The sequence below is a fragment of the Diceros bicornis genome, chromosome 33, assembly GCF_020826845.1.
Source record: "Diceros bicornis minor isolate mBicDic1 chromosome 33, mDicBic1.mat.cur, whole genome shotgun sequence".
Lineage (NCBI taxonomy): Eukaryota > Metazoa > Chordata > Mammalia > Perissodactyla > Rhinocerotidae > Diceros > Diceros bicornis.
The window spans coordinates 19,311,068-19,326,368 of NC_080772.1; the positions used below are offsets into that span (position 1 = coordinate 19,311,068).

Consider the following 15,301-nt stretch of genomic DNA (forward strand, 5'->3'; position numbering starts at 1 on the left):
TCTTCATTGATCCAATAGTTGTTCAGTAGCATGTTCTTTAGTGTCCACATATTTGAAACTTTCTTCTTGTAGTTTATTTCTAGTTTCATACCATTGTAGTCAGAAAAGATGCTTGATATGATTTCAATCTTCTTAAATTTATTGAGACTTGCTTTGTTTCCCAACATATGGTCTATGTTTGAGAATGTTCCATGTGCACTTGAAAAGAATGTGTATTCTGCTTCTTTTGGATGAAATGTGCTATATATATCTATTAAGTCCATCTAGTCTAGTGTTCCATTTAAGGCCAATGTTTCCTTATTGACTCTCTGTCTGGATGATCTATCCATTGATGTTAGTGGGGTATTAAAATCCCCTACTATTATTGTGTTGATGTCAGTTTCTCTCTTTAGGTCTGTTAATAGTTGCTTTATATACTTTTGTCCTCGTAAGTTAGATGCATATATATTAATAAATGTTATGTCTTCTTGGTGGAATGTCCCCTTTATCATTATATAATGTCCAACTTTGTCTCCTGTTATCTTTTTTGGCTTGAAGTCTCTTTTTTCTAATATAAGTATGGCTACAGCTGCTTTCTTTTTGTTGCCATTTGCTTGGAATGTCATCTTCCATCCCTTACTTTGAGCCTATGTTTGTCTTTAGAGCTGAGATGGATCTCCTGGATGCATCATACTGTTATGTCTTGTTTTCTAATCCATCCAGCCACTTTGTGTCTTTGAGTGGTGAATTCAATCCATTTACATTTCAGGTGATTATTGATATATGAGGGCTTAATACTGCCATTTTATCTTTTTTTTTCTGGTTGTCCTATATTTCTATTGTTTCTTTTTCCTTGTGTTTCTGTCTGCTGTTTCAGTTTGATGGTTTTCTGTGACGTGTCTCTTAGTTTCCTCTTTTTTTAAGTTTCGTCACTCTGCTCTGAGTCTTTTTTTGTGTGTGGTTACTATGAGATTTGTATAAAAGATCTCATAGATGAAATAGTACTTTTTTTGCTAATAGCATCTTATCTCCATTTGTCTGTGCACATTCTGTCCTTTTCCTCTTTCCCTTCTATGTTTTTCTTGTCACAAATTATCCTTTTTTCTATTGTGAGTTTGTTACCAAATTAAAGTGGTTATAGTTATTTTTAATGGTTTCTTTCCCTTTAGCCTTTATGTTATAATTAAGTGTTTACTAATCTATTCTGATATAGAGTTGTCATTTTCTGATTCTGGCTGTCTGTTTATCATCTTGCTCAAAGCTTTGTATACCTTTGCTCATTAATTTTCTCTTCCATATGGTCTGCTGTATTTCCAATGCTTTCTAATAATAAAGAGAATTTTTTAAAAGTTAGTCACCACAATGTTCCCATGCTATTCAGAAATCACTTTAAATAATAAGTAATAATTAATAATAAAAAATAATAAAGTAACAATTATAATTCTATAATTTAATATAATCAAATGTTATAGTATATAAATATATTAATAATTTAAATAATAATTATAAATAATACATAACTTATAATTATTTCCAAAATGTTTGTGAAAATGCTGAAGTTTAATGTTTGCCTTTTACATTTTCATTTGATGTAGGATTGCAGTTTGATTCCAGCTAATCTTGTAGAGGCATTTGTATTATTGATTAACTGCAGTGAATCATCTCCTTGCCACCCACTTCTTCCTACTGTGCAACATACTTTAAAGAAAGCCATTGATCCTGAAGGGCTGCTTTATATAGCTTCTAAACAGTTTACAACTGAAGATTTTGAAAAGGTAAAGGTAGGAAAAATGATTACCAAGAACACTTGTGCTAATGTTTCTCAATTTGAATAGAACTTTCTATATTTAGGTTTCTTTTATTCCAACTTGCTTGCAGCTTTTAAACATTTTAAGGAGATTGTATAGAAAGTATTTAGGATTATTATTAAATAAACAACTGTATAAGGACATAGATATTAAAATGTTGAATTTATTCTTTGCATCATTGTCCATATCACCATAGCTTAAATAAGCTCAGTGAAAAGAAAACTAAAATAGAATATTTCTATAGAAAATTATGATGAGAGGCTGTATAAAGTTATTTACATTTTACAGACTATTCAAAGGGATTTCCTTTATATGAAGTCAGAATTCTGACTTTAGGGACTATCATGACTCACTAACCCATTTTAGTGTCGTGACATGAAAACATGTCTGGCAGGTTCAGAGAACCTGAGAGTAGATGATGTAAATTTAGTGATGATTTTCATAGCTATTAAAGGTACTCAAGTATTTACAAGTGAAGCCCGTTTAACTTTAACTATTCAGAAATCTGTCCACAGTAGAGTTAAAGTACCTAGGTTGGATAGATAAAGGTAAGGAATATTGGGAAGTGGGAATTCATGGGTCATTAAATTTGTTTTTCATACCTGCCTTCCTTATAAGCATATTGCATGGGTAAAAGGTTGAAAGGTGAGGTGGACTTAAAAATGAATTATGAGCATTGTTTATTCACATAGATTAGAACAGGAAAAGAACAATATTTATGATACAATAAGGTCTTTTTGTTTGTTTGCTTTAGTATATAAGAATAAAGTAGTTAGTCTCTAAGAATCAGGGTACTAAATATATAGACACACTAATGACCTAGGAGAAACTTTTGCCTAGTTTTTCCCTGAAAAACAAAAAAATCTGTGGATGTATTAATTAGTCAGGTATTTACTGAATACTTTGTATATATGAGCCTATTTCTCTTTTATATTCTCACAGAAATATAAATTTTCTTCTTTAAATAGTTTATCATTTAATTGAGATAAAAACAAGATACATGAAACAAGAGACAAAGTGCTAAGTTGGGTAGTGCTAACTATAAGTATTTTAGGAATTCAGAAAGGAAGATATCAAGTAGAATGCAAGAGTTAGGAAGGCTTCATGGAGGAGGTGAGACTTTAGTTAGGCCTTAAGAAAAGGTAAGATTTAGATGACAGGAAGGATGGGCATTCTAGACAGAAAAAAAAAGAGCCAAGACATAAAAGTAGAAATAAATATACATGGAAAACTTTGAGAAGATCTGCCTGACTGGAGCAAAAATTGTATTATGGAGTCATCAGGATTAGGATTCACAAACTTACAATAAGCCTTGAAGCTCAGGCAAAAGAATTTATAATTGATTCGTCAGACTTGAGAGAACAGTTGTAGACTTTCCTAGGCTAGTAAAATAGTGAAAATGTTTGTCACACAAAACAGATTGGATGGAATATGTTGCAGCCTGGGCCCTAGGAGGCCAACTGAGATGGAGTTTAGTGTGCCAGTGTTTATTAGGGAGCGCTCTTCTATCAGTACCTGTGGAAGGGAGAAGGAAGCAGGATTGGGCAAAGGAAGGAGTCAAGCTGTGATGCAGACCCAAAGATAGCCTCTGCTGGCCCCACAAAGAGCTCTGGAGCTAAAGAGACCCACCAGAGTTGTCCTGCTTTGGACAGAAATAGAGGGGCTTTATAACACCATTCTTCCACTTCCACCTCAATCAGTCATTTGATATAGGCTGTCCTGAGGCAATCCCTGAAGAAATTGACAACTGGAGGCCAAGGCGGACAGCACTCCCAGTAGCTGGGGCAACAAGTCCTTTGCTGAAGGGGAATGTAGGTGGCACACGACTGTGCCTCCATAGGGTAAAACCTAGAGAGGGCTACTGATGTTATTAATAGTATTATTATCCAGTTTTGAAGGCCTGGAGAGAACCGTGAGTAAAGGAGAATAAAGAAGACATCATATCCAACCCAGGACATATCTAGATCCTTAAAAAAAGTTCTATTTAAAATATAAATATTATAGTTAATAGCAAGTTTATTATGGTTAACTTTTCCTTTCGGTTCTATGAATTGAAAAAGCAGAAAACAACTAAGATGGTGAAAAATCTGGAAATTATGTCATGGAATAAGGACTTAAGGAACTGGGAATCACTCAGAAAGAATAAAAGCACAAAACTCAGAGAAAACAGTGAAAATCATTATGTTGAAGACTTATTCTCTACCCAAAATTCTATTTAATCTCCAAGGCCCACCTTCCTAATAGTTAACACAGTACCTCCCACATTGCTAGCATTCAGTCCTCTTCTTTAAAAGGAAAGAAGAGAAGTAAGGAGGGCAAGTAGCTCTAGGGCCAATGAGAGAAAGTTATAAGAAAATAAACTGTGAAAGAATTAAAGCTGTTCAAAGGGAAATAAGCTCTCTCACTGAAAGTCTCTGACTGAGCTTTTATTCTGGGGGAAGCAAAGACTTGAAAGTCATTCAAAGACATCGCACAGAACATTTCTGCACTAAGACGGAGGAAGAAATTATTCTGGGTAAACTTTAGTATTCTTTACAAGTATAAGACTATGATTTAAAATGCTCAGTGACTTTGGGATGGCTCCCTATACTTAATCAATTTTGCTGGCAGTAAAATATGCAAACTTTTAAAAATAAAATGACAATATATTTTGGATTTTTGTAATCTAGATTCTATAATAAAGTTTGAATCTCATAAAATTTTCACACTTTTTAATTTAGCTGCTGGCTTTTGCAAAGAATTTGAAGGTAGAATTCAGCTTGGAGGCAGAAAGGATGATTCATGGCTATTATCTAGCAAGTCGCAGAATCAGAACAGATTCTGTATGTGGATCAAAACTGTCAGCATCTGCATTAAAATATTTGTAGGTATTCATTGCAAAATCTGAAAGCCGGTATTGACTTTTAAATGATGTGTTTAATTGACTTACTTGTTTATCTGTTTCAGTTTTTTCTTTGTTTGATTCCTCGTTGGTTGGTTTATAATTTATCTTGTTCCAACAGAATTTAAGGTGACTTAACAACTCCTTTTGTTATATTGTTACATAATTTGAACTTCCAATAATTTGTTTTCACTAAATTAATTTTTATTGGACCTCCTGTATGACATGTGTATGAGAAAATTTCTGATTTCAAATGCAAATGATTGTTTTTTAAAATGTGACTTACATTCCAGGTATTTTGTAGTTGAACCTAGAAAAATTCTTCTGAAGTATATTGTTCCTTGTACTTTTAAATACTTTAGTAGACTCATTTATTATTGTTCCTCAAAAAGTTTTGTTAAAAAACTAATTTTTATTATACAAGTAAAGTATAGACATAGTAAAAGAAAAGTCTAAAATGATGGGTAAAATGTCCTATTAACCCTACCCATTCCTATCCCACTCCCTAGAGATAATCACTGTTAACAGTTTTTGTGTATCCTTCCAGAAATTATTCAAATACTCGCATATACAAATATGTAAGTTAAATACGTGCTGTATACTAAATATATATTTTATTTGAATATATTACATATTTTTAGATGAATATGTTATTTAAACTGTTAAAAAAGCAAAATTCAACTGAGTAAATTTGAAGAGCTAATTGGCTTTATTCAATAATTCATGAATCGGGCAGCATCCCATCTAGCAAATAGAAAGGAACTCTGAGGAGCTGTACAAAATGGAAGGCTTTTATGGACAGAAGTGGGGAGAAAAGGAAGTTTCTAACAAAGAGTATATTGTTTCAGGCAAAGTCACCTTCCTCTGGGGTAAGGGTGGGAGTCTAAAATGCAGATGACCTCACTAGTGCTGACCAGGTAATTCTAGATTGACTGGTTAAAGGTCACATTCCTGGGAGAGGGTGAAACTGTAATTAGCTTAGATATTAAGTCTTGGTTTGCTGTTGTGGGGCTTAGCACAAGTGACTCCATTTTGGGCTTGTCTCTTTTTTAACAAAACATTATAAATATAAATGTAAATATATATTATATATAAATATATATATTCATATGGATAGATATTCTCTTTTTGACCAAATGAATCATGCATGCTATACATATCATATTATCAGCACATAAAGAATTACTTCATTCTGTTTTAGTTGCTGCATTACAGTTTTACTGTGTTTTGATGTGGCTGTACCATAATTTAAACAGTCCCATATTGATAGACCATTATTTCATTTGATACAGATTAATGTATGATTTCAAACAAATTATGAAGTAGGACCAGGAGTAAAATAATCCATTAAATAAATAAATATCTTGTTATAACTGCAATATAAAATAAGACAAGTGAAGGACTGGCAGGAAATATCAACTTTAGGTCTATAAGAAATAAATATGTTTAGTTAATTTCTCCCACTGTATATTTATCTTCATAGAGCTGAAAAAATATGCTAAAGATTAGACAACATAGAAATCAACTTTGATGTTTTAAAATGGTAAACAATTGATAATGGTTTCCATTTTCTGAAGGAATATTCAAAATATATCAATACTCAAATAATACTCAAAGCTTAAAAGCTTTGAAAGTCCTATTTTCTCATAATGTTTTTTCTCTGTAGAAAAAGATATTTTTTATTTAAAGTCACACAGTCTCAGTTTACATTTGACATATTGATCCAAAAATTAAGCAGAGTTAATTTTAGTATAACTGTACTTTTTCCCATTGTAGAAATAAACACTAGAGGTGGAGATGAGGTTTATGAAATAGCAAAATAAATGAACCACTACTCAGAAGAGTCATAAACCTTGAATTTTTCTCCTACTTCTGTAGACAGGTACCTAATAACACATCTTTGCTTTTCCAGAGAAGTGGAGCTGAACAATACTCTCTTCTCTTTGAAACGCTGTGTATATATATATTCTGTCCTGGTCAACACTTTTAGAAGGAGCTTGGGTGAGGACATCAGGAACATGATAATCAAATTTGTAAATAAACAACTCTGGAAAGAGCTTCACAGGCTCGAATGATGATCTTACTCTAACAAGAAGAAAATTAATAGGATAAATGTAATGTTCTTGATTAGGTCCCAGCCTCCCCCAGTACAAGTAAGAATGGATAGGAAAAGGGCGATAAGGCTTAAAATGAAAAAGACTTATTTCATTCTTTATGAGTAAACAATGTAATATGGCTGTTAATAATACTGTGATTTGGGTTTGTATTATAGAATATATATAGTATCAAGAGTAAGAAAATGCTAGTTCTGCCTCACGTCTGCTCTGCTGGTCAGTCATACCCGCAGTACTGTACTGAAAAGGAATATTAACCAAATCTGGTCACAAGGAAAGTAGCCAGGATGGTGAGGGGCCTGAAAATTATGTCTCATGACATATTAAAGGATCTAGGAATACTTATCTTGGAGAAAAGAAAACATGGGGCAACTAGAAAAGTTGTCTTTGAGTGCTTAAAGAGCTGTCACATTTAAGAAGTATTAAGCTTGTTCTGTAATCTCAGAAGACTAGTGGGTGGAAATTGCAGTGAAACCAGTTTCAACTTACATTTATATAATCTTTGTGGGTGAGTCCCCAAATTTTCAAATGCCTTATTTGAAATTACAATAACCCCATGAATTATTATTATCCCCATTTTATAACTGAGCTTCAAAAAGATCTCAGAAATTAAATGATTTATACAAAGTCACACAGCTAGTAAATTCTAGAGACTTAGCCGAGGTTTTCTGATTGCCAAGTCCAGCAATCATTCAAGTACATAGCATATGCCTAATGAGAGCTTAAGGGAGATTTTTTTTCAGGTAATCAAAGCTAGTTTAAAAATAAAATATAAAGGAATAGATTGCCCTATGATTTCTAGTGAATCCTAGGAAAAGTTCAAAAGAGACTGGACAATAAGTAGCCTGAGATGTAGAGAAGATTCAATTATCTGATGGGAATTAGAACTTTGATCCCTCAGATCTCTTCCAACATTGAAGTTTCAAGTTTCTATGAGGACTTCAAATAGATGAAGAACTGGAAGAAAACACCGAGGATGTGTCTATAGTTAGGTTAATTTTCCCAACTGTGTATTTATCTGAATAGAACTTGGTGGGGGGGCGGTGGCAGTGGGTGTGGAATAATAAATATCAGCCAGGGTGGAAACCAACTCTTTGATAATAAGTCAGGATACTTGCTTGTTCTGGAATAGTTGGTAGGAAAAAAATGCTTTGAAAAGAAATTAAAATTTGTTTTAAAGTAAGAATATGCTGATCTTTAAGGTGTAGCTTATGTTCACATATGTCTTGGTTTGTTACTACCAAAATATATTATCTTTATAACATCAACATATTTTGATTGGCATCAATTTTCTTTTTTAGAGTTTCCCTATCTGAAGCCCATGCTCGACTGAACTTAAGGAATAAAGTGCTTAAAGAAGATGTATTAATTGCAGCCTTATTATTTGAAACATCTCTCACATTGAAATATGGTAATCTATTAAATTATTAATGATTACTACAAATAATTATATTTAAACTTAAATATTCTTAGTCTGTTAAATTAAAATGTTACATATATTTTAAATATTATTTTAAAGAATAATACATTTATCTTCCTTTTAAAATAACATGAAACATTTGTCAAGCAGTCCCTCAGTGGAGTTAGGCACATAAGCAAAGAAAATGTGATTACCTTGCGTCACCACCTTCTCTGAATTGCTAATTATAATACTATGACTATAGCATTTAATTATTTGAAATGAATGGGGCTTATTATGGTTTTGCTAATAAAAACATAAAAGAGCTCTTAAGGTAAGAGTAAAGAGAGTTAATCTCACAAAGTTCTTCATCATGTTAGATGAGATTAATTTTGACGAGATATACCATCCTTCAAACCAAACTTTGGTTCCAATGCTGGGACTTAAAGGATGTATTAATGCTGATTTTTCTGCGTGTGTATGTTTTGTGCTTAAATTTGCTTTAAATTCAATTTATATTGTAATAACTTTTCACAAAGATCCATTAGAACATTACAACTTTGTTCTATAATTATCTAAATCAAGCATTCTTAACCTAGGATCCATGGATACTTAGAGAGTTGTAGGGGCTTGTGAATCCCTAAATTATATGTAAATTTGTGTATGTATATGCTTTATACCTTTTTGCTTAGGGAGATGAATCATAAGTTTTATCAAGTATGTCTTAGAGTTTCATGACCCCCAGAAAAGGTTAATTATTATCCTGAATTAGTTTTATTTACCAAGAGAAAAACACTGGTTCCTAGCCAATGCTAAATAAGAGGAAGGATATATAAATGTTTTTATTTTTAATTTGCTTTAACTTTACATTCTTCTCTTATTCTATATTTAAAAACATACTTGAAAAAATAAGACACATTATTTTATGTACCATGAAGAAAAAATGCTGCCAATTTTACTATGACATGCCATCAAAATTGTTAAGATACAACCAGGATTCCATAAGAAGACAAAAATGTGTGTCTTTGAATTTAAAAACTATTATAGGAGGCTGGCCCGGTGTTGTAGTGGTTAAGTTTGCATGCTTCGCTTGTGGCAGCCAGGGTTCGCAGGTTCGGATACTGGCCGCGGACCTATGCGCCACTCATCAAGCCATGCTGTGGCAGGCGTCCCACATAAAGTAGAGGAAGATGGCACGGATGTTAGCCCAGTGCCAATCTTCCTCAGCCAAAAAGAGGAGGATTGGCAACAGGTGTTAGCTCAGGGCTAGTCTTCCTCACAAAAAAAAAAACCCAAACCACTATGGTATTATAATATTAAGGACTCCTGTGGTAGATTATGGCTGTTTTCACTTGGTAACTATTTTGTCAAGACTTTCTTTTTTTTTTTTTTTATAATTTTATTTATTTATTTTTTTCCCCCAAAGCCCCAGTAGATAGTTGTATGTCACAGCTGCACATCCTTCCAGTTGCTGTATGTGGGACGCGGCCTCAGCGTGGCCGGAGAAGCGATGCATCGGTGCGTGCCCGGGATCCAAACCCGGGCCGCCAGCAGCGGAGCACGCACACTTAACTGCTAAGCCATGGGGCCGGCCCTTGTCAGGACTTTCTTGAAGCATTTAAGAAAGCGTTTGTTGAGGGAAATAAAACTATGTGAAGATTTTTTTTTCCTTTAGTTAGTTTTTTTTCCATAATAAATTTCAGTTAGGTATATTGATTTTTAAGTCTTAAGAAAAATAATGCTAAGAGCTCCTTAAGTGTTACTTTAAACATAGCAGGAAAATGATCTCTACTCAGGGATATTTTTCTTGGATGCAAAAACCAATAGTTTGTGCTCATGAACTGGATTTAGGAGTTGGGGCAGAGGAGAGAGGAAGGGATTAAAGAAAACTCCCAGGTTTTTACCTTGAGCAACTGAGTGGATCATGGTGCTATTTACCAAGACTGGAAAGAAAGAGAAAAATGCCTGGGAGAAAAATCAAATTATAGATATAAGTTTGTGGGGCTGGCCCCGTGGCTTAGAGGTTAAGTGCGCGCACTCCGCTGCTGGCTGCCCGGGTTCGGATCCCGGGCGCGCACCGACACGCCGCTTCTCCGGCCATGCTGGGGCCGCGTCCCACATACAGCGACTGGAAGGATGTGCAGCTGTGACATACAACTATCTACTGGGGCTTTGGGGGAAAAAATAAATAAATAAAATCTTTAAAAAAAAAAAAGATATAAGTTTGAGACATCCTACAGAGATATCAATAGACAGATATAAGAATCTGGAATTTAGAAGAGAATTCTAACCTAGAAATATAATTTAGGAATCATCAGCACAGAGATGGTACTCAAAGCCATGGAATGGATGAAATCACCTAGAGAAAAACTATACAGAGAACTCCAGGACTTCCCTTGAAGAATTGCAATATTTAGAAATGGGGTTGATGAGCAAGAACTAACAAAAGAGACTGAGAAGCACCAGTTAGAATGTACAAAGAAAATCAAGTGTGGTGTTATAGAAGCCAAAAAAAAGAGAGTGTTTCAAGAAGGGAGAGGAGTAGTGAGCTGTATCACGTGCTACTGAGAGACTGAGTAAGATTAGATTTGGCAATCTAAAGGTTGTAGGTGGCCATGATTAGAGCTATTTTGAAGGAGTGGGGATTTCAGTGGGGTAGGAAGTGAGGATATGGAGATAGCACACACAGACCACTTTGAGATGTTAGACTATGAAGATGAGGAAAGAAATAAGGTATTAGCTGGAAAAGGATGTGTGGTCCAGGAATGGATTTTTTTAAAAAGATAGAAGATAATAGACCAAATGATGTGCAATAGAAAGTGAACTAATGATACTACAGAAATAGGGGAAGATCAAAGGAATGATGTCCTTAAAAAGGTGAGAGGGGGTGGGATCCAGAGCACCTATGAAGGTATTGGCCTCTGATAGAAAAGTCACTTCATTTTCTAGGAGGGAAGACAAAGGATACAGAATCAAGTAGGCCTGTAGATTTGGTCATATACTCTGCACAAGGTCATCAGCTAAAAACAAAAGGTTTGAGGAGAGAAGAATGAAATATAATAGTCATTGTGGAGGATAGAAGAGCAAGTGAGCTAGAGAAACCCAACAGGGTTGTCAGACAGTGCAAGTTCCCATTTGAGGTGATTTGTTTAAAGTGAAATCAAGAAATACCAGTTACATGATTTTCCGCCAAGCATCCATGCCTGATTCCAGGTTGGAGTGTTGCAGAGGGGCAAGGGAGTTGGGGGATTGGCAAGGGAGGGACTCTTAAATTGGTTAAAGAGGGAAGAGAATTGAAGGAAGCAGATTGGAGGTCTCTGAGATAGAAGACCTGGAAGTTGAAGCATAGGAAGTAGTGTAGGGGAGCAGGATATTTGAACTCATGGTTTTGAGTGATAGCTGGTGATACGTTTCCTGTGACCTTGGGAATGTGTGGTGGAGGTAGAGGGAAAAAGGTCAGGATACAGGGAGGTCGGGAGTTAAATGGACCATTCACTTGGAAATCACTGAATGGCAGGTATTAGGGAAGAGAGGAAGATTGTGAGCCAAGGGCTGAGAGCTGGTTGTTGACTTCACTGTGGAAGGGGAAAGGGTGATCAAGTACAGATGGCACTGGGCAATGGAGGAAAGATTTTTAATCAAGAGGAAAGCAAGGGCAAGAATGGTCAGGAAGCAGCAAGGGGCAGCAAATAAGGTTCTGACTCTTTCTTGTGACACTAAGGTATGTGGAGTGTTTGAGAAAAAACAGCTTCACTTTAGAGAGCCACAAGGAAAGCAGTGTTCTCAGGGATGGCAAGGTTTCAGGAAAGGTAAAGCAGTAAGGGGAGCAGTCATAGAAGTCTGAGGCTATGTAAGTGTTTACTGACGACAGACAGCTCTAGGAAGGTAGGCACTGTCTGCATGGGTAGCAGTTGTACTCCTGGCCACTTATATTTAGGTAATCATTCAATGATTAATCAGTGAAACAGAATTTAAGAGCTTAACTCCTACAGTAATAGTCAAGGGTTTTGTTTTTTTTAATTGTGGTAAAATATACATGACATAAAATTTACCATCTTAACTATTTTTAAGTGCACCGTTCAGTGATGTTAAGTACATTCACATTGTTGCCACCGTCCATCTCCATAACCTTTTCATTTTCCCAAACTGAAACTCCGTACCCATTAAACAATAACTCCCCATTTCTCCCTCCCCCAGCCCCTGGCCACCATTCCACTTTCTATCTCTATGAATCTGACTTCTTTAGGTACCTCATATAAGTGGAATCATATATTGGTCCTGTTTTGTCTGGCTTATTTCACTTAGTATAATGTCCTCAAGGTTTACCCATGTTGTAGCATGCATCAGAATTTCCTCCATTGTGTATATATACCACATTTTGTTTATCCATTCATCCACCAATGGCCACTTAGGTTGTTTCTTCCTTTGGCCATTGTGACTAATGCTGCTATGAACATGAGTGTACAAATATCTCTGTGAGATCTTGCTTCAATTATTTTCAGTATATACCCAGAAGTGAAATTGCTGGATTATATCGTTAATTCTGTTTAATTTTTTGTTGAACCTCCATCTTGTTTTCCATAGGGGTTGCACCATTTTATATTCCCACCAACTGTGCACAGGGGTTCCAATTTCTCCACATCCTAGCCAACACTTTTTTTGTTTTGTTTTTGATAGTAACCATCCTTAGGGGTATGAGGTGGTATCTCATTGTGGTTTTGATTTGAATTTTTCTAATGATTAGTAATGTTGAGCATCTTTTCACGTGCCTATTGGCCATTTGTGTTATCCTCTTTGGAGAAATGTCTGTCTTTTGCCCATTTTTTAATCGGCTTGTTGAATTGTAGACCCCCTATCAGATACATGATTTGCAAATATTTTCTCCCATTCCATGGGTTGCCTTTTCACTCTGTTGATTGTATCTTTATTTTTTTTTAATCTTTTATTTATTTATTTTTTTGTGAGGAAGATCAGCCCTGAGCCAACATCCGTGCCAATCCTCCCCTTTTTGCTGAGGAAGACCAGCACCGAGCCAACATCCATCACCAATCCTCCTCCCCCCTTTCTTTCCCCAAAGCCCCAGTAGATAGCTGCACGTCACAGCCGCACATCCCTCCAGTCGCTGCATGCGGGCCGTGGCCCCAGCGTGGCCGGAGAAGCGGTGCGTCGGTGCGCACCTGCGATCCGAACCTGGGCTGCCAGCAGCGGAGCGCGGGCACCCAACTGCCAAGCCACAGGGCCGGCCCTGTTGATTGTATCTTTTGATGCACAAAAATTTTCAATTTTTTTTGTGAGGTAGCTTGGCCATGAGCTGACATCCATTGCCAATCTTCCTCTTTTTGCTGAGGAAGATTGGCCCTGAGTTAACATCTCTGCCCATCTTCCTCTATTTTGTATATGGGATGCCTCCACAGCATGGCTTGATGAGTGGTGCATAGGTCCATGCCCAGGATCCGAACCCATGAACCCCAGGCCACTGAAGCAGAGCACGTGAACTTAACCACTAAGCCATTGGGCCAGCCCCCCAAAATTTTCAATTTTGATGTGATCTAATTTATTTTCTTTTGTTACCATATTCTAGAAATTGCTAAGTCCAATGTCATGAAGCATTTCCCCACTGTTTTTAACTAAGGGTTTTACAGTTTTAGTTCTTACATTGAGGTCTTTGATTTATTGAGTTCATTTTTGTATACGATGTAAAGGAAGGGACCAACTTCATTCTCTTGCATGTGGATATTATTTTCCTAGCACCATTTGTTGGCAAGATTGTCCTTTCCCCATTGAATGGTCTTGGCACCCTTGTCAAAAATCATTTAACTACACATGCAAGAGGTTATTTCTAGGCTCTCTATTCTATTCCATAGGTTTATGTTTGTCTTTATGTTAATGGTTTTTAATAATCGAGAAATGTACGTCTTTATCTTTGATCATCCACTTAACCTTTATAAAATAAGATTAGTGTTTCTCTACCTTCCAATACCTTCTTTCCCTACTTCTTCCACCTCCTGACACTATTTAGCTTCAAAACTGTAAGACTATTTCAATAGATGATAAATTTCTAGTTTTCAAACTTTAAAATGTGAACATCAACATGTTTCTTCCATTGGGCCTGGTACCCATTTGTTCATTTACTGAACCTATTTCCTGGGTCTCAACACAAAAAAGAAAAGTCAGATTTAAATGATTATTGAAATACTCTATTAAGTAGGTCAGAACTTAATTTTAAAACTTTCACTAGAATATTTTGTTGAAAATGTTATTTCCTATTTAGCATTTCAAGGAGTATGTCTCATTTACATTTTTTTCCTTCTTCACTTAGGTGCCACTGTATTTTGTGTTGCTCCAAATGCAGTATTTCCATTTGAACTGTATAATGAAGAAAATTTAGAGCAAAGGGATATGTATCTAACTCAGTACCAACAACAGCTCCAACAGTTTATTGCCACATACGGACCTGGGACAGCTATTTTCACTAGTGATGAATAGGCAATCTGAGGAAAATTTTTTACTTCATTTCTACTTAAGCAGTGGAAAAAAGTGTGAGTGATTTTGAAGTAATGCTTCCAGTAATACTGTGTATAGGAGTACATTAGAATGCCGTGTTAAAAAATATAAAATATAATCTCTTCAAATAAGTTGCTAATGGGATAAACACTAATCCAAATATCAAAGCCAATAGCAGAAATTTAAAACTTAGGAGAATCCTATGAAAAAAACCTTCTGGTTAGCCCAGTATACCAGTGGTCAACAGATAAAAATATAAAGAATGTTGCAAATCAAGCAACGTAAAAAATGGTAATTGGTAACTTTTATGTGGTTCCCTCCATTTGTCACAAGGTGGCAATAACACTTTGAGAATATTTATCTACAAATTACTTCAAACCATTTTTTCCTGCACTTGTGAACTTGACAAATTAATGAGTAACAGCAATTTTTTTTTTTTTTTTTGGTGAGGAAGATTAGCCCTGAGCTAACATCTGTGCCTATCTGTCTCCACTTTATATGGGACGCTGCCACAGCATGGCCTGACAAGCGGTGCGTTGGTGCGTGCCCGGGATCCGAACCCAGGGTGCCAGCAGCGGAGCGCACGCACCTAACCGCTATGCCATGGGGCCAGCCC

The 15,301-nt window shown here is 35.7% G+C and overlaps 1 protein-coding gene across 1 annotated transcript in view; it reads left to right on the forward strand.

Moving 5' to 3' along the window:
- Positions 1 to 15,094, forward strand: part of MCMDC2 (minichromosome maintenance domain containing 2) — a 38,250-nt gene extending 23,156 nt beyond the window's left edge. The window contains exons 11-14 of the mRNA XM_058528813.1: positions 1,575 to 1,754; positions 4,508 to 4,650; positions 8,084 to 8,193; positions 14,501 to 15,094. Coding sequence (XP_058384796.1) covers positions 1,575 to 1,754; positions 4,508 to 4,650; positions 8,084 to 8,193; positions 14,501 to 14,667 — 600 coding nt within the window. The 3' untranslated portion in view covers positions 14,668 to 15,094. The remainder of the gene's footprint in view (positions 1 to 1,574; positions 1,755 to 4,507; positions 4,651 to 8,083; positions 8,194 to 14,500) is intronic.
- The last annotated feature ends 207 nt before the right edge of the window (positions 15,095 to 15,301 follow it).